The sequence below is a fragment of the Helianthus annuus genome, chromosome 5, assembly GCF_002127325.2.
Source record: "Helianthus annuus cultivar XRQ/B chromosome 5, HanXRQr2.0-SUNRISE, whole genome shotgun sequence".
NCBI lineage: Eukaryota > Viridiplantae > Streptophyta > Magnoliopsida > Asterales > Asteraceae > Helianthus > Helianthus annuus.
In genome coordinates, this window is record NC_035437.2 from 93,491,566 (window position 1) to 93,516,581 (window position 25,016).

A 25,016-nucleotide genomic window follows, 5' to 3' on the forward strand; every position below is an offset into this window, starting at 1 on the left:
TGTCACACTCATTTATTTTGAAACCATTGTCAATCATGACATGATCAAACTTTTGGTGCCCTTGTGTTGGAGCTTGCTTCAAGCTATACAAAGACTTAACAAGTTTGCATACTTTACCCTCTTTTCCTAGAGCGGAAAAACCTTTAGGTCGTTCCATGTAAATTTCTTCTTCTAAATCGCCATTTAGAAATGCGGTTTTTACATCCATAGTAAAGATTAACATCACAAAACTCATTAGAAACACAATCAAAGGTATCAAAGAAGAAGTTATAAGAACTATCACACTGGTTTGCAAAGCTTTCTCAGCAACCCGTGCTTTAGATCATCAACCTCCTCACGTTTTGGCCTTTTATTGCATTAGTTGGGTCAGAACAACCTCTAAAATGTCATCCAAGTCGCCTTTGATCTTTCTTGTTTTCTTTTTTTCGACTTTCTAGCTGTCATGATGTATTTATACTTGAAACTAGTGTTTTCGCAATCGAGGTAAGATCCGTTCCTTTTAAGGAGTACGGGTCATACCCAACAATAATTAATGGGCCTGATTAGGTTTTGACTTTTTCTTTGTCTACTATTGGTACGATTCATACACACTCATGGGTACATGTAACACCCTAAAAATTCTGTCCAACTCCGTCACAACACGTGTCCAATCCTCCAACTAATCCCAACTACATGGAGAGAGAAACCCCCAGCTAATACCGACTAGGTGGAAGGAGGAAGGACCTACACTGTACGTTCACTGAAACGTGTCCCGAATCTCTGACTGATCCCAACGTTGGGAAGGAGAAGGACTATTATTGTGCGTTTACTGGAAGGCGTCCCGGATATGAAACTAATCCCCACTGTGTGGAAGGTCAGGGACTAATATTGCACATATTAATAACTAGTTAAACCCAAGGGGTTAATTATGTAAATTTTATGATCCTGAAGTCCTTACAGACCGTAAGGCCTCACGGCTTACGGACTGTAAGGCATTTGAATAACTGGGCACCAGGATGTCTTACAGATCGTAAGGTATCAATACATATGGTCCGCATGAAGGAGTAATGTGCAAGAAAACTAGTTGGTCCTTAGGGACCGTAAGGGCCTGAGGCTTACGGTCCGTAACGAACCTACAGACAACAAATAGCTGGCTGCTAATTGCAGTTGTTTTGCCACCTTATGCCTCAAATGCCACCATCCTTGTCCTCCTTACACGTCCCTGGACACATGTTATTACCTTGAAACACCCTGGGACACTTGGCACACCCTCCTTCTTCCTCCTTAGCTATAAATAGCAACGTCCTTCATCCCATTCAAGCTCACTCCTTCACTTCTCTACTCTAAACTCTCTTAGAGCTCTCCTCTGGACAAGAGGACTCCCACTCTCAGTTCTATTATGCTCTAACACTTCGAAGTAAGTGATTCTACTTGTTCTTTTTCAATTATATTAGTTAATTTAAGCTTAAAGCAAAACATCTACCTTTCTGTTTGACTTTAGCTTCTGAACAAATTGGTCAAGGTAAAGTTCAATTTAAACTTTCCTACGTGATCATAATAACTATGGTATGATCCATCTATGATGATACCCTCAGATTATTACGTTTATTAGTTGAATTGATAAGTCGAGCATGCTACGTAAAAGTCGAATTTCCCACTAAACTTTATAAATGGCATAACTGGTTTCTATAACTAATAACTAAATTTTTTGACATATATACAAGTTTTACAACTTATAAAAACTGATATTAGCATGCCCAACTCGTCCAATTCAGTGTAGAACCTCATTCTATGTCAAAAGTCAAGCATTTTGACTTTTGCTTTGACTTTTGATTCTTACCCGTTTGGCCAACGTTAAGATCTGTTTTAAACTTGTTTTGAGACCATAATATTGTTGATTATAACTCTTTGAAGTTATACCATCTAGTCATTTCGTTTGATGGGATAAATGAAAAGTCTTGAAAATAATATTAAAAATGACCACAAAGCCCTTTTGTGGTCAAAGTATCTAAATAAATGGTTTTAATCTAAACTAATCTATAATCTGACTTTGTAACATAATATGTATCAACTAAAGATACATTTTAAGACTTGTCATAAGCCCATCCGACCATCTGAACCCGTCTTTACACGCATAACTAGTTATGCGAACATAGTTCGCATAAACTCGGCGTAACGGGTCAAAATCTTTCAAAACCTTTAAAAATCAGAATGTTGGTCTGATAAACCTTTATCCAATGAGTCCTTACACTCGGATAAGTATAAACCACATTCTATCCGGTCTACGCTTAATCTAGCGAACCGATCTTATTCTTAAGTAACGGGTCGTGTCTAAGGAACTAACCTATGACTGGTATACATTCTAACAGATAACTGAATCTGTTCACTCCGGACTATAGAACCTACCAGATATTCGGACTTGAGTCTTAATACTTTGACTTTATGGCTTTTACTAAATTAAAACCGTTATCGGTTGGAAGCTAACAAAAAGGTAAATACTCTTAACTTATTTTTTTGAAACTTGAGGTATGGCAAATACGCCACTTGGAGTGGGTATGACATAAATGAGCCGCCTATAATAGCTCATAAATGTAAGAACACGGTTTAATCTGTTTTATTTGATAACTGAAACAATTGGGGGCTATTGGTACCATGTCCGGGCGTCCCGACTCATGAACTATTATGGCCATACATAATAACGTGCTGGGGTAGGCATACTTACTGTAATACACGTTATTCAACTTTGGTGTGTACCTCAATCATTTTAGCACTAAAAATGACCGGATTTGATCTCTGGTTCGCATTGAATGACAAATATGTAAATCTGGTGACAAGATAAAATCCAAGAAATATAATGATTACCTACGGGTTTTCTCTATGTATAAAAATCATTTTTGAAATTTTTTTTTCAAAATGAGTCAGAAAGCTGACATATTTTCAAAAGATTGAACTGCAGGTACCGAACCTTGGTATTAGGTTGGGAATCCGGGTCAGCTATGATAAAGGCTATGGAATTTGCAACTCCTAGCTTAAGGCCTATGATTTCTAAGCTTGTTTTACTAGGTCCCGCCTATGGGCTTTCATTTGAACAATTGTACAAATTTTATTTATATTCAGACTTTTAATGATATGAGTATTTTTGCACCAATACTTCCGCAGCATATTATCAAATTGTGATACTGCTATCCAATCGTCACACTTAAACTCATTCGGGCCCAGCGTAAATTGGGGTGTGACAGGTTGGTATCAGAGCTACAATTTGAGTGAATTTGACACTAGCCTTTTGTGCTGAAACTCAAATATCACAAATGTAGGTTCCATAAGATTATTCTAAGTTCTAGACCTGAAACTAGGGCTACTCCTCTCATTAGATAATATAGTTATTGATTTTATAAATATTTCTGCAAAATGCCGCCAAGATATCGCGGACGAGATAAAGAATCTGTGATGGGTCACGGATTTTATAATCTCTACCATTGAGTAGCTTGAAGTTCCATATAGCGAACTACACTATTTTGGAGATCATGACTCCGATACGAAGATGCTAAACCTCATCACCAGATACTATTTATTTTGATATTCCTTTGATAAAACTCTTTACCCATACTATTCACTATCATTGAAACACATTAGTTTCGTTCCTATGATAAATACTAAACCCTCCACTACCAACACCAAGTAAGGTGAAGCAAGAAGAGAACTAGCACAATAAAGGGGACGACTGGAGATTCTTTTCTTTTATTGTGTTTTATTTTCCAAAAGTCCTTATAGGACAATGTATTGTAATCTTTCGATTTAATGAAACTCAATTTCAACTTTCTTTTCCAGTGTTTAATCGATCTGCTACTAATATCCCAAATTCTTACTGATAGTAATATAGCTCCCAACTGAGCAAATGGCAAGCCTGCATATTGGCAATATAACTTAGAAAAACGGTAGTGACAACTACAATCACCGAGACCGTATGGACGTGGAAAATAACCTTCGATCCCTGATTGTCGATGAAGCCGGTAAAGCTATAGCTGAATTCATAGCCACATTTAAAGGGCCGGACCCATCAGTACCAAAGCAGAAATCTATATCTAAACCCCACTCTAAAATCGAAAAGACCCACTACTCCTCAACTAAGAGTGAGCAAAGTGTCAAGAATGTTGTCAGAACTTAGCACCGTAACTCTAAGGATGGGTGCACCTATAAATATTTCATCTCATGTAAACCCCGTGACTTTACGGGGAAAAAGGGAGCCATTGATGCTTTAAAATGGCTTGATGAGATGGAAACTGTTACTGATATAAGCTGTTGTGCTATCAAGGACGCTATCAAATACATGTCCCAATCCTTCAACGAGGATGCTTTAACATGGTGGATGGCACTGATCCAATCCATGGGCAAGGTTGCACTCTACAACCTAAGTTGGCCCAAATTCGTGGAATTGATCCGCGAGACTTACTGCCCGCCTCAAGAGGTGCAGAAAGTTGAATCTGACTTTCTTAAACTGACCATGAAAAATGTTGGTTCATATTTCGTATGTCCGCCACTGTGCGAATAGGCTAGACAGAGTGTGTGTTGAATATTGTATAGAATAGTGTGAAAACGGACAAGGTTTTGTATGTAACAAAGTCCATTCGGAAGGATGGAGTCCATCCGGATAGATGGACATCAGGTCAGTCCATTAACAGCCCATTCATCCCTAGGTTCATTTATTGTTATAAGTCCATCCGAACGGATGGACATGTGGTAGTTTCGAACGAATGGACAAATGCCTATATATAGGGATGAGGGGTTCCTCATTTGGATAAGCTTTTGGTTCTCTGAGGCGAGATGTTGTCCAACTGGTTTCACGGGCATGTAACTTCAAACATTGAATAGAAACCAGATTAAATTAAGTTGTTCTGTGTTGATTCTTCTTCTACTTGTTATCTCGGGACCAAAACTCCGTCAAACCTGCCAGATCCTATAATCTCAATTGTTATCAGAGCTACGGTACCGATTTAATCAATCTGACAGTTGATTGATTCACCTACGCTCATAAATTTTGGAGTTTTTGGAGGTTTTGACGTTAAACATTGAATAAACAACAAATTGAAGGTCAATTCATGGATGGAATTTGAAATTGAAGACATAATTATGTTCGTGATTGATTTTCGCACAATCCTCTAAAGTTTCATCATGTAATTCGCAGAAATAAAGATTTTGAATAAAAAATGTGATTGGGAATGTATTTGAGATTTGCAGACATGTTCGAGCGGATGAGCAGATTCGGACGGATGGACATCTCGGTTCTGACGAATTGACCTTGTTGATTCGGACAGATGGACATTCAGGTTTTAAAAGTCAATTCATTCCAAAGTCAGTTCATCCGATGGATGGACGTACTCTAGAAAAAATTTGGTGATTGAAATTTTTTTGCGAGTTTTTAACGACCAAGCTGGGTAGTTCGAAGACACCGTCCGTGGCTTCATCAAACAAATTTGATGATGCGATCACAGATTGTGGAAATTAGTGGGGTAGTTATGATACTGGTGCAAAATGATTATCATTTGGGTTATTTGACTATTAATAGGCCGTAACGAAAAATCCGTAATGATGAAAAACTGACGCTTTGGAGCAAAATTGTCACATTTTCGGCATAGTCGAGTTTTTCAGAGATAAAATGAGAACTGAATTGTTCAATTTGAGGGGGAATTTAGTGATAAGACGTCAAAACTTGCAAAAATGAGGGGATAAAAATTTCATATAATATATTGAAATTCGGGCATTTTTGAAATTCGTGACAATGCAAACCCGGATCATCAATCAAGGGGGAATCAATCGAAAGATTTCAAGATGCCTGATTGAAGTTGCAGAATATTCAAAACACGGATCTAGGTTTTCAAAGAGATGATTCGACAGTGACGGCCAAGGGGGAATCTGTTGGTGCATATTTCATATGTCCGCCACTGTGCGAATAGGCTAGACAGAGCGTGTGTTGAATATTGTATAGAATAGTGTGAAAACGAACATGGTTTTGTATGTAACAAAGTCCATTCGGACGGATGGAGTCCATCCGCACGGATGGACATCAGGTCAGTCCGTTAACAACCCATTCGTCCCTAGGTTCATTTATTGTTATAAGTCCATCCGGACGAATGGAGTCCATCCAAACGGATGGACATGTGGTAGTTTCGGACGGATGGACAAATGCCTATATATAGGGATGAGGGGTTCCTCATTTGGACAAGCTTTTGGTTCCCTGAGGGGAGATGTTGTCCAATTTTTTTCACGGGTATGTAACTTCTAACATTGAATAGAAACCAGATTAAATTAACTTGTTCGGTGTTGATTCTACTTCTACTACTTTCTTATCAATAATAATTAACCGAACCGGTTATCTCGGGACCAAAACTCCGTCAAACCTGCCGGATCCTGGAATCTCAACAAACCTCAAATATTGAGCTTATGTATCTGATTACAACCCTCTCTCAAGACTCGTGCCTTATCTAATTACCCCCCAGTGTAATCGCATTGCACAATTCATTGGAGGACTTGCTCCAGAAATCAAGGGGATGGTTAAATCCTCCAAGCCTGCGACATTTAGACTAGTTGTGGATCTTGCTTTATCTCTCACTGATAATGAAAAACGAGTGAGAGCGGCCAAGACTGAAGGTGGTAACAAGCGGAAGCGCAATGACACTCCTACTAGGGATTATAAGAATGATAAGACTGGTTTAAACCATTTCCAGTCCAAGCCAACTAAGGCAAAGCCCGAGTGTAAAACCTACGGGAAAAGACATTCTGGAAAATGTCAACATAGCTAAACCAAAGGTTGTGGCATCTATAAGCAGATGGACCACAAATCTCATGAGTGTAAAGATATGAATAGCGCCACTTGTTATGGGTGTGGCGAGAAAGGGCATATCAAGACCCACTGTCCGAAGTGGGTAGCTGACGGCACGAACAAGGCCACTGAAGCTAAGAAAGGCAATGTCAGAGCCTTTCAGCTGACTGCAAAGGAAGCGGTATACGCGTACGTTTCTCGCATATGATATATTTGCTAGAGTCTTCTTTGATTCTTGAGCTGATAAGAGCTTCGTTGACCATAAATTTAGCAAACTTCTAAACCTGCCCTTAAGAACCTTAGATGTTACTTATGAGGTCGAAATGGCCGATGGTAATGTAGAAATAGCTTCCACGATTCTTGATGGGTGTGCTATATTCGTCAAGAACCAATCTATCCCTTTAAACCTTTTGCCTATGAATCTCACAGGATTCAATATAGTTTTAGGCATGGATTGGTTAGCTCATAACCAAGCCTGTATTGCCTGCGATAAGAAAATTATCTAGATTAAATCCCCATCTGGCGATACACTCACTATTCGTGGAGACCAACACTATGGAATACCCGAGGGAGCGTCTTTGCTCAAGGAATCCAAGTGCTTGAAAAGAGGATGTGTCATTTATATGGCATAGGTGACCATTGACAAACCGAAGCCGATGATTAAAGACATTCCAATCATCTCAGAGTACCCTGATGTTTTCCCTGAAGATTTACCGGGTCTACCCTCGGATAGGCAAGTCGAGTTCAGAATTGACATTTTGCCTGCATCGACTCCAATAGCCAGAGCTCCTTATCATTTGGCACCTATTGAGATGAAGGAGCTAAAGGCCTAGCTAGAAGAATTGTTAGAGAAAGGCTTCATTCAATCGAGTTCCTCGCCCTGGGGAGCTCCCATTCTCTTTGTTAAGAAGAAAGACGGTTTGATGCGAATGTGCATCAACTCCCGCGAACTAAATAAGATCACGATCAAGAATCGATATCCTTTGCCAAGGATCGGTGATCTGTTTGATCAGATGTAAGGAGCTAGTTATTTCTGAAAGATTGATTTGAGATCTGGTTATCATTAATTGAAAGTCCGAAGTGAAGATGTTCCAAAAACTGCGTTTCGAACTAGATATGACCACTATGAGTTTTTAGTGATGCCTTTTGGGCTCACGAACGCACCTAAATCATTCATGGATCTCATGAATAGAGTCTGCAAGCCGTACTTAGATAAGTTTGTTATTGTCTTCATAGACGACACACTTATCTACTCACGCAGCAGGGATGATCATGAGAAACATCTTCCATGTATACTCGGTCAGCTACAAAAGGAGAAACTCTTTGCTAAGTTCTCCAAATGCGAGTTTTGGCTCCACGAAGTCCAATTCTTAGGACACATGATTAGTGAGCATGGTATCCAAGTGGATCCTGCCAAGATTGAAGATATCATAAATTGGGAAGCACCCAAAAGCCCTTCATATATTCGTAGTTTCTAAGGATTGGCAGGGTACTACGGAAGATTCATTGAGAATTTCTCTCGAATTGCCACTCCTTTGACTGCGTTGACTTGCAAGAATGTAAAATTTGATTGGGATCCTAAGTAGAAGAAATCCTTTGAGATTCTGAAGCAAAAACTGAGCAATGCTCCTGTCTTAACCCTACCTGAGGGAATTGAAGATTTTGTCGTGTGCTGCGATGCTTCTCACACTGGAATGGGTTACGTGCTTATGCAAAGAGGAAAGGTAATTGCCTATGCATCACGTCAAATCAAGGTACACGAAAGGAATTACACCACCCACGATTTAGAACTGGGTGCGGTTATGTTTGCATTAAAGCTGTGGAGACATTACTTGTATGGCACAAAGTGTATTATATACACGGACCATAAGAGTCTTCAACATCTATTTAATCAAAAAGATCTTAACATGCGACAACGCCGATGGATGGAAACTCTAAATGATTACAAATGTGAGATTCGTTACCATCCTAGTAAGGAAAATATCATTGTAGATGCTCAAAGTCGCAAGGAAAGGATTAAACTAATTAGGTTTAATGCTAAAAGCATTGAGCTACGTACTAGCTTGACTGAAAAGCTATTAGAGGCTTAGAAGCAAGCCCCACTAGAGGCGAATGCTCAAACTGAAGGATTAGGTGGAACTGTAGAACATTGACAACTGGAAAGGATGGAATCCTAAGACTGAGTGATAGAATCTAGTTTCCCAACTATGGAGGACTCGGAGAGTTGATTCTTGAGGAATCACATGACTCGAAATATTAAGTACATCCCGGTGGAGACAATATGTACCAAGACCTGAAAAAGAACTATTGGTAGATGGGCATGAAAAAGTCCATAGCCACCCATGTAGCAAAATGCTTAACATGTTCACAAGTTAAGGCTGAACATCAGAGACCATCTAGTCTGCGACAACAACTGGAGATTCCCACTTGGAAATGGGAAAGGGTAACAATGGATCTAATTACCAAGTTACACAAGACCAGTCGTGGCAATGACACGATATGGGTCATAGTCGACAAACTGACTAAGTCGGCACATTTCTTGCCAATTAAGGAAACTTACAGTTCTGACAAGCTAGCTAAGTTGTATGTTGACAACATTGTGTCTCTTCATGGAGTACCATTGTCGATAGTATCAGATAGAGATACTAGATACACTTCGCATTTCTGGAAAAGTTTTCAGCAAGCCCTTAGTACGCGCTTGAACTTTAGTACAGCTTATCATCCCTAGACTAATGGGCAAAGTGAGCGTACGATCCAAACTTTGGAAGACATGCTACGCGCATGCACGATTGGCTTAGGCGGTAGCTGGGATGAACATCTACCCCTGATTGAATTCTCCTATAATACCAGCTATCACACTAGTATAAAAGCTGCACCTTTTGAGGCTTTATACGGGAGAAAGTGTAGAACGCCTGTCTGTTGGGCTGAAGTTGGTGAAAACCAACTCTCTGGACCGGAGATTGTCCTCGAAACGACTGATAAAATTGTACAAATCAGAGATAGACTCAAGGCTGACCGAGAGAGGCAGAAGAGATCTATGCTGATAAAAGGCGGAAGCCTCTCAAATTCCAAATTGGAGATAAAGTAATGCTCAAGGTCTCGCCTTAGAAAGGCGTAATGAGATTTGGAAAGAAGGGTAAGCTGAGCCCTAGATATATTGGACTATTCGAGATAACAGAATGTGTCCGTTCTGTAGCTTACAGGCTTAAACTACCAGAAGAGCTGAGTGGAATCCATGATGTATTCCATATATCTAGTCTGAAAAAGTGCTTAGCTGACGAAGCACTTGTCATGTCTCATCATGTCATTCAAATTGATGAGAGTTTAAGGTTTATTGAAAAACCTTTGTCCATTGAGTATCGTGAAGTCAAAAAGCTCCGTAAGAAAAAGGTTTCCCTCATCAAAGTGAAATGGGATTCCCGTCATGGCCCAGAATACACTTGGGAGGTTGCCTCCAAAATGAGACGGAAGTACCCGTACCAGTTTGAATAAATCTCGAGGACGAGATTTCTCTTAGGGGTGAGGATGTAACACCCTGAAAATTTTGTCCAACTATGTGACGACACGTGTCCAGTTCTCCAACTAATCCCGACTACGTGGAGGGAGAAACCTCCAGCTAATCCCGACTATGTGCAAGGAGGAAGGACCTACACTGCATGTTCACTGAAACGTGTCCCGAATCTTCGACTGATCCCAACTTTGGGAAGGAGAGGGACTATTATTGTGCGTTAACTGAAACACGTCCCAGATATCCAACTAATCCCCACTATGTGGAAGGAAATGGACTAATATTGCACATATTAATAACTAGTTAAAACCAAGGGGTTAATTTTGTAAATTTTGTAATCTTGAAGTCCTTATAGACCGTAAAGCCTCACGGCTTACGGACCGGAAGGCATTTGAATAATTGCGTGCCAGGAGGTCTTACGAACCGTAAGGTATCAATATATACGGTCCGCATGAAGGAGTAATGGGCAAGAAAACTAGGTCCTTACGCACCGTAAGGGCCTGAGGCTTACGGTCCGTAAGGGACCGTCAGGCAGCAAAGAGTTGGCTGCTAATTTCAGCTATTTTGCCACCTTGTGGCCTCAAATTCCACCATCCTTGTCCTTCTTACATGTCCCTGGACATAAGTTATCACCTTGAAACACCTAGGGACACTTGGCACACCCTCCTTCTTCCTCCTTGGCTATAAATAGCAACATCTTTCATCTCATTCAAGCTCACACCTTCACTTCTCTACTCTAAACTCTCTTGGAGCTCTCCTCTAGACAAGAGGATTCCCACTCTCAGTTCTATTCTACTCTAACACTTCCAATTAAGTGTTTCTACTTGTTCTTTTTCAATATATTAGTTAATTTAAACTTAAAGTCAAACAATTGACTTTCTGTTTGACTTTAGCTTCTAACCAAATTGGTCAAGGTAAAGTTCAATCCAAACTTTTCTACGTGATCGTAATCTCGATGATATAATCCCTCTATGATCATAACCTCGGATTATTAGGTTTACTAGTTGAATTGATAAGTCGAGCATGTTACGTAAAAGTCGAATTTACGATTAAACTTTATAAATGGCATAAATGGTTTCTATAACTTACAACTAAACTGTTTTTACACACACACACACACACACACACATATATATATATATATATTTATATATATAAGTTTACAACTTATATAAACTGATATTAGCATGCACAACTCAGCCAATTCAGTTTAGAACCTCATTCTATTTCAAATGTCAAGCAGTTTGACTTTTGCTTTAACTTTTGATGCTGACCCGTTTGGTCAATGTTAAGATCTGTTTTAAACTTGTTTTGAGACCATAATATTGTTGAGCATAACTCTTTGAAGTTATACCACTTGGTCATTTCGTTTGATGGGATAAATGACAAGTCTTGAAAATATTATTAAAAAAGACCACAATGCCCTTATGTGGTCAAAGTACCTAAATAAATGGTTTTAATCTATACTAAGCTATAATCTGACTTTGGAACAAAATATATATCAACTAAAGATATATTTTTAATACTTATACTTTTCATAAGCCCATCCGACCATCTGAACTCGTCTTTACGCGCATAACTTGTTCTGCAAACCTAGTTCGCATAAACTAGGCGTAACGGGTCAAAACCTTTCAAAACCTTTAAAAATCAGAATGTTTGTCTAATAAACCTTCATCAATGAGTCCTTAGACTCTGATAGATATAAACCACATTCTATCTAGTCTACGCTTAATCTAGCGAACCGATCTTAATCTTAAGTAACAGGTCTTGTCTAAGGAACTAACTTATGACCCATATACATTCTAACAGATAACTGAATCTGTTCACTCCGGACTATATAACACCCCAGATATTCAAACTTGAGTTTTACTACTTTGACTTTACGGATTTTACTATATTAAAACCGTTATCGGTTGGAAGCTAGCAAAAAGGTAAATACTCTTAACTTATTTTGTTTTGAAACTTGAGGTATGGCGAATACGCCATTTAGAGTGGGTATTACATAAATGAGCCACTTGTGTAGCTCATAAATGTAAGAACTCAGTTTAATCCGTTTTATATGATAACTTAAACAATTGGCGGTTATTGATACCATGTCCAGGCGTCCCGACTCAAGAACATTATAGCCATACAGAATAATGTGCCGGGGTAGGCATACTGACTGGAAGATATGTTATTCAACTTTGGTGTGTACCTTAATCATTATAGCACTGAAAATGACCGGCTTTGATCTCTAGTTCCCATTATATGACAAATATGTAAATCCGGTGACAAGATAAAATCTCAAGAAATATTAAATGATTACCTACGGGTTTTCTCTATATATAAAAATTATTTTTGAATTTTTTTTTCAAAATTAGTCAGTTAATTATATTTACCAGTTAAAGCCTAACGTATTTTCAAAAGATTGAACTGAGGTACCAAACCTTATATTAGGTTGGGAATGCGGGTCGGCTATGATAAAGGCTATAGAATTTGCAACTCCTAACTTAAGGCCTATGATGTCTAAGCTCGTTTTACTAGATCCCACCCGTGGGCTTTCATTTGAACAATTATACAAATTTTATTTATATTCAGGCTTTTTTAATGATATGGATATTTTTACTCCAATACTTCTGCTGCATATTATCAAATTGTGATACTACTATCCAATCGTCACGCTTAAACCCATCTGGGCCCACCGGAAATCGGAGTGTGACAGTACAGGTAATACCCATCTTAACTTTCTCATAATTCCTCCATATTTCTCAATTTCAGCATCATTTACGTCCAAATTCCTTCTTTTTTTTCCAAACATACAAATCATCATTAATATCGAACATTTAGTTTTAGCAGGATGTACATACAAAGCAACACTAAATACGGGTCTTTTTACATTAGAAAAGATGTTGTCTTTCAGACATATCAGTATTTCTTTGTCTCAAGTGCTTGCAATTCGTCGTGCCTCGACGTTTCTGCCTTAGCTTGTGGTGTAACAACACTAACATCGCACCGCTTTATTCTCCACTAAATGTGAATATTATAAGTAAATCAAAGCTAGTATCCTTGTATAAATTGTTTTATCCTGGGTAGAAAAGTTAGTAACTAGAAGTTAACAAGAATGAAACCATATGATTAAACTTGAATAGATATTTATGATGTGTAGAATGTTTGCTTTTGTTTTCTCTTTTTTTTTTTTGGGTTTTGGTTCTAGTTCATAACTAGTTTAGAACAAGCGTGATGCAGAAGGAGCAACATACAAAGGAGGAGGAGCTGCAATTGCAACCAAAGGTTGAAAGGAAGCGTGTCGGATCGAGTTTACAGGCACGACAAGATGCAATCCAAACATAATAGGCCAAGAAAAATGTGAAGTTGGCAGAGGAGACCCAACTAGTTGAGCAAGATAACACCTTTATTACATTTTAAGATTTTTTTTTATTTTTTGTTTCTTTAATCTATTTTGAACATTTTTTTAAGGATAAATTACACTTTTCGTCCTTTATGTTTGTAGCGGGTCGCAATGGATAGCCTTTAACTTCAATAATTACAGTCACAGTCCTTTATTTGGAAAACGTATTACACCTTTCGTCCTTTAACACTAACCAAGTTAAAATTTTCAGTTATGCCTCTCTATTTAAGGGTATTCTGGTCATTTCATGTTTTTATATAAAATATTCATTAATAAATAAAACAAAAAAAATTGACATATATACCATCATCTTCCCCCAATTCAATCATCTTTCCCAAAACCTAAAACACCATAAACCTTTCTCTCAGCCATCTCTCTTAAACAACCACCCTCAGCTTCTCTCTCAACTAATTCAATCATAATTCTTCAAAACTTTTAACAAAATTACCTCCACTCTCACTGCCACCACCGCCACCAGAACTGTAAACCGACCACCCACAACCACCGTCTCTCCAACAACCACCCTCAGCCTTCTCTCTCAACCTTCCTTCACCGTCTCTGACCTCCGCCACTAGAACCAACCGACCACCATCACTCCTTTCCACTCTTCACTTTCTTCAATCAACAACAACAATGGCATCTATGCCTTGCTCTTTAAACTTCACTTCCCCATTTTTCAATTTCTCTAAATCCATAGAACCCAGTTCCCTTCTTGTCTCTCGGTTTCTTGTTTTGGAACCAGTTCTGTCAAATCTCTTTTAGGCTCATCAAATTCAGGGCTTTTCCAACATGGGTTTGCTCTAAAAGTTGGAATCTTTTCTGGGTTTTCGTCTGATTCTTGATCTGAATTTGGGGTTTTTGCTACAGCTGCCACTGGAAAGACTATTTATGATTTTACTATAAAGGTAGTGTAGTAGAATTTAGCCTCTGTGTTCTTTCATGTCTGCTTTATTGTTTAAATATGTTTTCTTTTGTTTGTGAATTGCACATGTTGATGTGGATTTCTTGTTGAGAAGTTTGCAAGACTTATCTTATGAACATACTTTGCATTTGTTTGATTGAGACCATTTTCATCAATTTCCCATCTTAAATTTTGGGAATTTTCTAGAAGCCTGCAACTATTTCCATTTTAGGAGGTTTGTTAATTTAGAGTTATCTTGAAGTTTATTTGGTTCCACAAGATTTTTTTTTCAAAGATTTTATGGGCAATGTTATATTATAATGCAAGATAGGTTAGAAATTTCTGGTTGTACTCGGGAGGTGGTGGTTACGAAGATGATGGTGATTTCCGGCGGCCGTAGTAGTGGCCGGATGAGGATGGTAGAGAAAACCTAGAGAGAGATAAGGAATAGAGAGAGAAAGAGAAGAGAGTTGAGAGAGAAGGGGTCATGAGAATGAGAGAGAGAGTTGACTGGTATATTTAATTTTTAATTTAATTTTAGATTTTTTTGTTTTATTTATTAAATAAATTTCAAATAAATTGAGTAAAATTACCATCTTACCCTCATGTGCAAGGCACATGCCAACTTAACTGAATTTTTTTAATAAGGTTAGGGACAAAGGACGTAGAGTGTAACGAGATTTACAAATAAAGGGTTATGACTGTAATTATTGAAGTTAAAGGTCATCCATTGCAATACAATACAAACATAAAGGACAGGACGAAAACTGTAATTTATCCTTTTTTTAATCTACGAAATAATGAATATATATTTAGTTGCTACTAAAAGTATTTATTATGACCTATCGACAAGAAGTCCATTGATAATCACGTAGTGATATTGTTATCAGTGGTGGTAATATTTGGCATACTCCTCGGTGAATGTGTTGTGAGTGAATCATACATTGGCTATCCTTTTTAATTTATGTGGGTGATGTATATGTCCAGTTTCGTCATGAAATATCACCAATAAACGAGTGCTGAGTCTTATGTGGTGAAAGTATACTAATTTGTGGTGGATTGAGTGGTAAGGAATATAAACCAATTTTTGGGCTAGCACAACACGATATGGTACTAGTAGCTTGTATTAATTGAACCTAATGATCCATTCTTCCTCACCAACATCCCCAATCTAGCATTTTGATCTTGTTATTGACCGTAGTTCATGTTTCTAACTAATTAATCATATGTATTTAAGTATCTCTAGTGAATAAGTTGAACAAGAAAAAGTGAAAATAAGATTTTTGTTCCATTTCCATACTCACTTAAAAGTTCCATACTAAATTCCTGAATGTAACAACATGATTACACATAGATCATTATTCTAAAATGCTTCAAGAATTATCATTCAAACACAAAGTCAATGTTTTCTCCATAGGATCTTATCCATATGGAAAAGTACAACACAATTAATTGTAGAGGCTAGCATTGGGCAATCTTTGAGATGGTATGAGGGTGAGTGGTTTTACCTTCTTTAGTGTTATGCCAACCTTTTCAGAGAGATCATGCTCTTCACCCTTCGGTAAGCTCCAGTTAAAGGAGTGAAGGAGTGAAGCCAAGATAAACAGCGTCATTTTCTCAGCCAAGGGTAAACCTGCACACAATCTTCTCCCCGAACCAAATGGGAAGAACTTCAAATTGTTTCCTTTGTAATCACATTTTTTTGAACTCTCGTAACTCAAGAACCTCTTAGGATAGAACTCCAAAGGCTTGTCCCAATATCGAGGATCTCGTTGGATTGACCATACATTCAGGAATACAGTACAACCCTTTGGAATTGTATATCCACCTACTACACAGTCCTGGCTTGGCGACCGTGGGAGTACGAAAGGGACTACAGGATGCAACCGTAGTGTCTCCTTAACTACCGCATCTAGATATTTTAGTTGTGAGAGATGAGTTTCTTCCACAATGTTGTTTAGACCTACAACTTTTGCTAGTTCTTCTTGAATTGCATTCATCACTTGATGGTTCATCATAATTTCCGCCATCACCCATTCTATTAGTGTTGAAGTTGTTTCTGTTCCTGCAACCATAATGTCCTGATAAAACAAGAAAAAGATCCTCACTTTATTAATGGAAGGCAACTCAACATTAAATATTGCAACCCACAATCATTTAGTAATATCTAGGTTTATATCTCCTTTCAAAAAAAAAAATAATAATCTAGGATTATATATATACACATACTACACTACAAAAATCATTGGCACATGAAGTATCATCTGGAGTTTGGAGAATAACGTTTACCAGGAGAAGTGCCTTTATTTGGGTTATGCTAAGCGAAGTTCCATCTTCTTGGCTTCTGAGATCTAATAAGATCTGCAGAAAATCTTTCTTTTTTTCACGATCACCAACACCATCAAGCGCCTTTTTGGAGTTCGATTTTATTCCATCTTGGATCATGCTTTCAGTAATTTGATCCATTTTATGAAGTTGTTTCTTCATGTTCCTCTCAATACGTTGTAGATCAAACCACGCAAGAATAGGGAAGAAATCAGACAAATTCGGCCGTCCGAAAATCTCAACAATGTTCGCAGACACTGTCTGTAACTCTGATGCAAGATGGTTATTATTTTTCTCTCTATCTGATGTGTTACCACAAATCAAACTAGTTAGGACATTCGTCTGTGTCATGAAAGTAATCTCGCTTATGTCTATTGGTGTACCGATTTTACTAAACACATTCCTTATGGTTTTTCTAACCTCATCCATTCTGAAAGACCCACATGCTTCAAGATTCTTGCTGCTTAGAGCCTCGTGGACAAATATCTTGCGAAGCTTACGCCAGTTTGAGTTGTTCATGGACCATACTAAATCTTGGCCTCCGTAAGTTATTACCGATGCAGCCACTGTTAGGTTGCGGTTAGCAAATATCTCATCATGGTCACGAACCACTTCTTTCGCTAACTCTAAGGAGTTTATGACGACATGTAATTTGCTTCCCAGATGGAACTTGAAGATGGGACCGTAGGTGTTAGCCATGTTGGTGAACTGTTTGTGCAATTCAGGACCAAGAAATGGGAGGTACCCAAGAATTGGCAAGGATCGGGGACCTGGTGGCAATGATGGTGAGGTGATGGAATGTGTAAACTTGTACCATAAAACAGCCAACAAGACTACTGCAATGGTAACAAGTATTTCTAGAGAAAACTCGTCTTTGTTGTTCATGATCACTTCCCACCACCATAATCTTTGACCATTTAGTTTTGTCATTTTTGGCTGATGGAAATGTCAGGATAATAATACAAGTTGTTGGCTGTATTTATAGCCGTGTGCCCATGCGTTACAATAATTTCTTTGATGATATGAATTGAGTGAGCCTGAGGTCTCCATAGCCGTGTGCCATGCCTTATACAATAATTTCTGATGTGAATTGAGTGAGCCTGAGGTGTCCACGTTAGATACCATGCACTCATTCATGGTGCCCACCTTAGATTTAGGCTATTAAATTATTTATAATAAGCTATAGGTTTAATATATTATATAATCCAAAGTGTACATCTTTGCCCATGTGACTTGACCTTACAACTACTGATCTATATCTATATTGTTTATATAATTGTATTTAATTAATCATATCCGAATCTATAAATCCGCTGACCCTTGATTATCCCATACGTATGTTTATTGTTTAATAATTACTTAATCGGTACAGACCACAGGTGAAGATTCGTTGTTATGTAACTCTATATTTAATAATATGGATATCTGCAAAAATGTTTTGACCCTATGTTTGAAACTTTATATATTTAAAAGTTTTCTACTAAGTCATGACTTGACTCATGATACATTTGCGGATGATATTTTGGGGGATTTAATCTTTCAAATTGGAGGTTATAGGTTCAAATTTCTTCTAGAGCAAAAATCTCTGAGTTGAGCCAAGAGGCTTCGGGTGGTAAGCTTTTTTTTTTAGATATTGGCCGGCCAGGTCCCAACGCCGTCTATGTTCATAGAGATAGATGAGTGCCTTTTGCCATTGTCTTTTTCTTGAGTGATCAGAATTTTGTTGATACTTAAAAAAAAAGTCATCATACACCATGTGTTTTAAATCCTTACCGAATTTAAAGTCGAAACATGGAAAAACATCTATGAATCTATTTAAAAGAAATAAAAAAACTGACTTTTAATGGATATCAAACTGACTTAAAGCTTGTTCGGATTTAGCCCCGTAAAAGCTCGCTTGATATGGCTCTGTTTGAAATTGAGCCGAGCTGGCTAGGTCGGTTCGGTTAAAAGCAAGCCTACCTCGAATCGGTTCGTAACGAAACAGTTTGGCTTGGTTTGCTTGCTCGTTATCTTAGCTCGGTTTGGCTCGAACTATTTTACTTTTGATATATTTTATTTTATGCAAATATAATAAATTATACAAAAAATTAATGGTTATTATTTGCCAGTAGTTCGGTGTGCATTTGGATATATATATATATATATATATATATATATATATATATATATATATATATATATATATATATATATATATATATATAGGATAATTATAATGAGAAAACTCACTCCAGTTGAGAAAACCCAAGAAACCAACATATGTGGCTAGGATTCAGCCACATCACATCTCCCACATTGATAAGCAAGGGGTATATACGTCATTTTGCATGATGGCAGAAAATGTAACAGTTAGTCAGCCCTCTCTCTCTTCCTTTTTAACATAAAGTGACGTGCATCTCTCTTTAATTGAAAGATCCCATATTCTCCTTCATCTCTCTTCTCTAGCACACTTTTCCCTCTCTCTCTCTCTTTATATCTTTATCTCTTCTAATTCATTTCCAGTTCTTGAAGATCTTCATCCAGATCTAAAAGTGATCTGAATCCAAAAGATGATACAGTTCAAAAGATCATCATTCAGATGCTCCAGGTCTAGAAGATCATCATCCAGATGTTCGATGTTTGAACATGATATTCCAAATCTAGAAGATCCTACTCCAGATCCGGTTGAAGATGATCGATGTTGAAGATGATGTGATGGCGGTTCGATGTTAAAGATGACCCAAAAGATGTTCGATGTTTAAACATAATGTTCCAGATCTAGAAGATCCTCCAGGTCCATAGGTATGTTTGTTTTCAGTTTTTTTTTTCAGATTTGTATTTTTTTTTTTTTTGCGTTTTGTAGTTCTTCATTTTTTTTTGAATTTTGTAGATCTACAACTTTTTTCTGGATATGTTATTTTTTTTCTTTGTTTAAGAAGATGAATGTTTTTAATTTCTTGATTTATCAATTTTTTGTGTAAAATTTGTTCAAGAAAAAATGCATGTTACATTTTTCCGTGTCACATAAATAATGTACGTTTACATAAAATAAAGTGGATTGTTACACTTTTCTAGATTATTGTAAAAATAATGTGTTGTTACATTTTTTCTAGATTATTATAAAAATAAAGTGACTGTTACAGAAACAAAGTATGTTGTTATATTTTTTGGTGTTAGAAATGCAACAATCAAAGAAAAAATGTCTGTTACATTTTTTTATGTTATAGAAATAATGCCCTTTACAGAAAATAAAGTGCATTGTTACACATTTTAGATTATTGTAAAAATAAAGTGTGTTGTTATTTTTTTTTTCAGGTTATTGTAAAAATAAAGTGCCTGTTACAGATTAATAGTATACATTCTACAACATCCTTTTTTTTTATGTTACAATATGATAATCAGTTTTAGAGCTAAAAAAGTCATACATGTGTAACATGTTTTAATGTTTTGATCAATCTACCATTTTTGTCTTTTTTTTACAGTTCAGTGGATGTCCGTTTATAAGGTGGGTCGACCAACCCGTGTGCCCCCGATTTGCTATGATTATTCCCAGACTATTGAGAACTATTAACAGGCTACAAGTTAAGGTTATAGCTCGTGAAAATGAAAGTAGAAAGAAGAAAACTATTACTTGATTTATGATTTTCGTTGTTGTAACTTCCACAATGTTTGTTTGTACTCCTGGATTGATTTCAAAGTTTTTATATTTAATGTGTAACTTTCCTTTGGCCCATTTTCCTTCATGTTTTAAAAAGTACATTGGACCTACAAATTATGTAACACAATGCAACATCATTGGTAGCATTTAAAACGTATCATAAAAACAATTCAAAAGTATAAGACAGAAAAATAAAAAATGAAATTAAAACAATCTAAAAACCATTAGAGAGAGAGAAAACATAAAAAAATGAAAGAAAAGTACAGTTGAGTTTCTAGAAAATTGATGGGTAACATAACTTTACTTTACTGCACTTTCTTAATGTTCCAATATTAGCCTTCATTACATGAAATATATTAAAAAATTGAGACAAAAGTACACAAAAGCAACTGAAGGGGCAAAAGTGAATCCTAGTCATCCATCAAGTATGATCAATAGTTGTTACTGGGTTTCCAGGGTTTATTCAACTCAAGTGAGTTTTCAATTTATCATTGCCCTATATAAATAAATATATATATATATATATATATATATATATATATATATATATATATATATATATATATATATGGGACCGCTAAAATGAAAACCACCTCCAATTGTAAGAACCATAAGAACTACACCGTACGGGGCGAGTTGGACCAAAATTTTTTTTTCATAAACGTAGATCCGTGTATTATAAACACATTTGTAAAAAAAATTCAAAAAAAAAATGTCGTGTGTGTAGTTTTGAGCACCACAAGGTTGTGTTTACGGGTACCGTAAATTTTAAATAAAATTTACGGTACCCATAAAATCAAACTTGTGGTGCTCAAAACTACACACACGACTTTTTTTTTTTAATTTTTTTTACAAATGTGTTTATAATACACGCATCTACGTTTATGAAAAAAAAATTTTGGTCCAACTCGCCCCGGATCAAAAAGTTCTCATGGTTTTTACAACTGGAGGTAGTTTTCATTTTAGGTAGTTTTCAAAAAGTTCTAATGGTCCCCCAGTTCCTTGATTTAAATTGCTTTTTTGACTTCGAATAACGATCTTCAATACACACTGGCTTATGACCCTTTTTAGAACAAACAAAATACTTAGTTTTGATTATACCACCACTGTGTACTTCACCACCCTTCCGAGAAGAAAAACCAGCTAACTTAGCATATGATTTGTAAAACGCATATGCTTGTTCAATAGAGGTAAATTGCATTCCAACCACAAGTGTAGCTGACGCTTCAACCTCCGGAGTGTAAATCCTTTCATCTACATAAATCAAATAAAAAAAACCACATGCGAATTATTAGACTCCTTACAAGCGATATATAAATAACTGCATAATTTCATCGTACGATGTCACACCCCGACCACGTAAAACAATAAATCGTGGCGGAAACGTCGGGGAGTGTTGTAACAGAATCATTGTTTCACAACCATGGATTAAATAATTTTGTGTTATTGCATTATTGAACTCATTGTTTTATTACAAATCAAATAAATACAAATATTGTCTTTCAAGTTTTAAAGTCGCTAAGGCATGAGTCCATCCTATGTATAGCATGTATCAACAATCATCACATAGCAGCACCTGAAACATGTGTAAAAATAGGTACATCAGCAAAAAAATGCATGTGAGATACATATGTTTTATTAATGCATGATTCATGACTTGTAAGTTTAAAAGAATGTTTAATCAAAAAGTAGTCTTGAACTTAAAAGTGTTTTCTTTATAAATCATGCGAAAATTTATAAGAATTCTGATGATATAAAAGAATAATGCATAGATAATTAAATAACCAAGTAAAATGAGTTTGTATAAAATATGTTGTTTGTAAAACAATGTTTTGATAAAATGGTTTGTAGTATATATAAAATATACTTTGGTTTTAAGAAAGTCGAATACGTAATATATTAAAATATATTTTAGTTCCAAAATAGTTAAATAGATAGTATATCAAATATACTTTAGTTGTCAAAATAATAGTTTTCCGTAGTATATCATAAGTATACCTTGGTTTTATAAATAACATATTAAACTATGCTTTGTTTTTGTAAATAACATATCAAACTATATTTTAGTAATTAACAAAATATATGTTGGTTTTGTACATAGTATATCAAATATACCTTGGTAAGCAATATCACATATGAGAGCATATCAAACCATGCTTTGGAAGTATAACAAAATATACAAAACAATGTGATTTAGAATTCATTCAAACCTTAGTGTATCAAACTACACCTTAGAGACTATAGAAATACCACAAAGGCAACCTCTATTTGGATAAAAATTGGTTTCTGACATTCCATACAACAGGAATGGGGTGTCTAGTCCTATAGCGCTATATCGTACTACCAATAGGTCTGGTGAATGTATAAAACAAGTACAATCCAACAATTAATTTTATAATCTTTGAAAAATTAGTGTTTAAACCTTAAATAATCATTCAGTTTGTCAAAAGATAAGTACTAACATGTATAATCAATTTATACTTTGAAATCATGAACATAACAAATAGGTACACATGTTTCACCCCAAAACATTGAAAACAGTAAAAGAGGGGACTATGTACTCAGTTGAGATTGCTTAGAAGTCTTGAATAACAACCAAGCAAAGCTAGAGGGATCACGGAATCAAACGGCACCTAATATAGGTAGCTTTGTAAATAAACCGGACCTAAATCGGAAGATCGGATAGAATGAGGTTTCATAAACCAAATGAGTATGGGACTCATGTAATATGGTTTAACAAATCTTACATACTAAAACGAAACCTAACCTAAGTGCTTACGACCCATTACGACCCGTTTAGGTAGCTTACGCTACTTTAACGTGTTGTTCGTGTAAAACGCGTTCGGACGGCCTAACTAGTCCTATGACAAGTAATATATGCCTTAGCAGGTCTAATAATGTTGCCTAATTAGTTTTGATGTCAAAATTTAGGTTACATATGCTTAAAATGAATTTTATGCGTAAAAAGGGCGTTTTGGTCATTTACCTAAGGCATATAAACTACCTATCATACAAATACTTAAACGAAGTGACCATAAGGTATAACCTCGGAAAGTTATTCCCTATGAAACTATGGCCACATAATATGCTTGGTCGGTTCCAAATGATCGACCAAACGGGTCTAGCTCGAAAGTCTAAGCGGTTGTTTAGACCGCTTGACTTACGACTCTATACGAGCACTAAACTAAAAGTGACGAGCTAACCATGTTAAAACATGCTTAACTAAGTTAGAAAACAGATTTTGGTATCAAAACAAAGGGTTTTGATACCCAAAAAGAGTTTGGTTGCAAAATACGCATAACGCGCATTTTGACCGAAGCTATGACTCGTCACTATACCTAATCAACGTGGTAATCAGTAGGTATAGTCACTAGGGACTATAATCATCGTGATTACGCTCACGTTTCGAAGTTCAAACAAACTTCGTGTTGACCATAACCTGGTCAAAGCAGAAAGTCAAACGCAGTTTGACTTTCGTGCTTAAAAACGCTTCAACTTATAAAGGGTCCAAGCTAGGAAGATCTTGATCTAAATACTCAGGTATGAAGCATAAAGCTTCAACTTAGAACATAAAATCAGATCATGAGTAAAGAATGAAGTGAAGAAATGGTGGGTATTTATAGATTTCCTAGAACCGTTAGGATCGTTCATCGATAAACGAGCTTCGATCTTGACCTTCCAAGTGTCACCCATGGTTTACAAAACATGGGGAACTCAAAAACCATCAAATGGTATTGCAAAACACGGATCAAAACCATCCATGTGTGGCACATTGTTTTACAATTCTATGGGTGTCCAAAACTACCTCATGGTATTGAGAATGTTACATCAAAAATAGGCCTGCTGTTGCTGAAACTGATTTTTTCTGCCCAGATGAGGCTGTGGCGTGCCGCCACAGCACAACCATTAGGCTGTGGCGCGACGCCACCACTAGCCAGATCCAGAAACTTTGCCAAAATGGCAGAAATGGTCCCTACAACACTTTTAAGCCATTTTCGATGCGTTTAAACCCCATTAACCCATTTTCAAGGCTCTAAAAGGATGTTAAAGCATAGGGGACTTGAAGCATGCTTAAAAATATCTCGAATGTTGGTTCGTTTGGTCATACGGTTGTGTTATTCAGTTATTTACGACGAAAACTCGAACGGACGCAAAAAAAAAAAAAAAAAAAAAAAAACGATTCAAATTGCGCGACGAATGGTACTTTTGCATTCCAATCACTAAAATAAAATATTTTAATGATTACAAAAATTTTTAGATATCTGGATATGCTCGGAACGTAAGATATGCGCGATAATGCAAACTTATGCACTTTTTGACGCTTTTAGTCCCTGATTGACCAATAAAGTTTATTTTAGCATACCGAACACCTCAAAGACTATTTCTAAGCTATGTAAAGGATATTTAGGGCATGTTTAAGTTATGATCATATTCCGGAATGTTCGTTACAGTACAAAT

General features: G+C 36.6%; 1 protein-coding gene across 1 annotated transcript; it reads right to left on the minus strand.

Moving 5' to 3' along the window:
- Positions 1-15,862: 15,862 nt before the first annotated feature.
- LOC110940386 (flavonoid 3'-monooxygenase) lies at positions 15,863-17,933 on the minus strand. The gene is made up of 2 exons (XM_022181938.2): positions 16,883-17,933; positions 15,863-16,674 (listed from the first exon to the last, which is right to left on the minus strand). The coding sequence occupies exons 1-2, from the start codon at positions 17,846-17,848 to the stop codon at positions 16,042-16,044; spliced, it is 1,599 nt and encodes a 532-aa protein (XP_022037630.1). The 5' UTR covers positions 17,849-17,933; the 3' UTR covers positions 15,863-16,041.
- Between the last annotated feature and the right edge of the window lie 7,083 nt (positions 17,934-25,016).

Bases quoted from the DNA above. Each gene is read 5' to 3' on its own strand.
- LOC110940386 (XM_022181938.2), bottom strand. From the start codon at position 17,848: ATGACAAAACTAAATGGTCAAAGATTATGGTGGTGGGAAGTGATCATG. The intron at 16,675-16,882 runs GTAAACGTTATT...TTGTTTTATCAG, and splicing joins AAATAAAGGCACTTCTCCTG to GACATTATGGTTGCAGGAAC.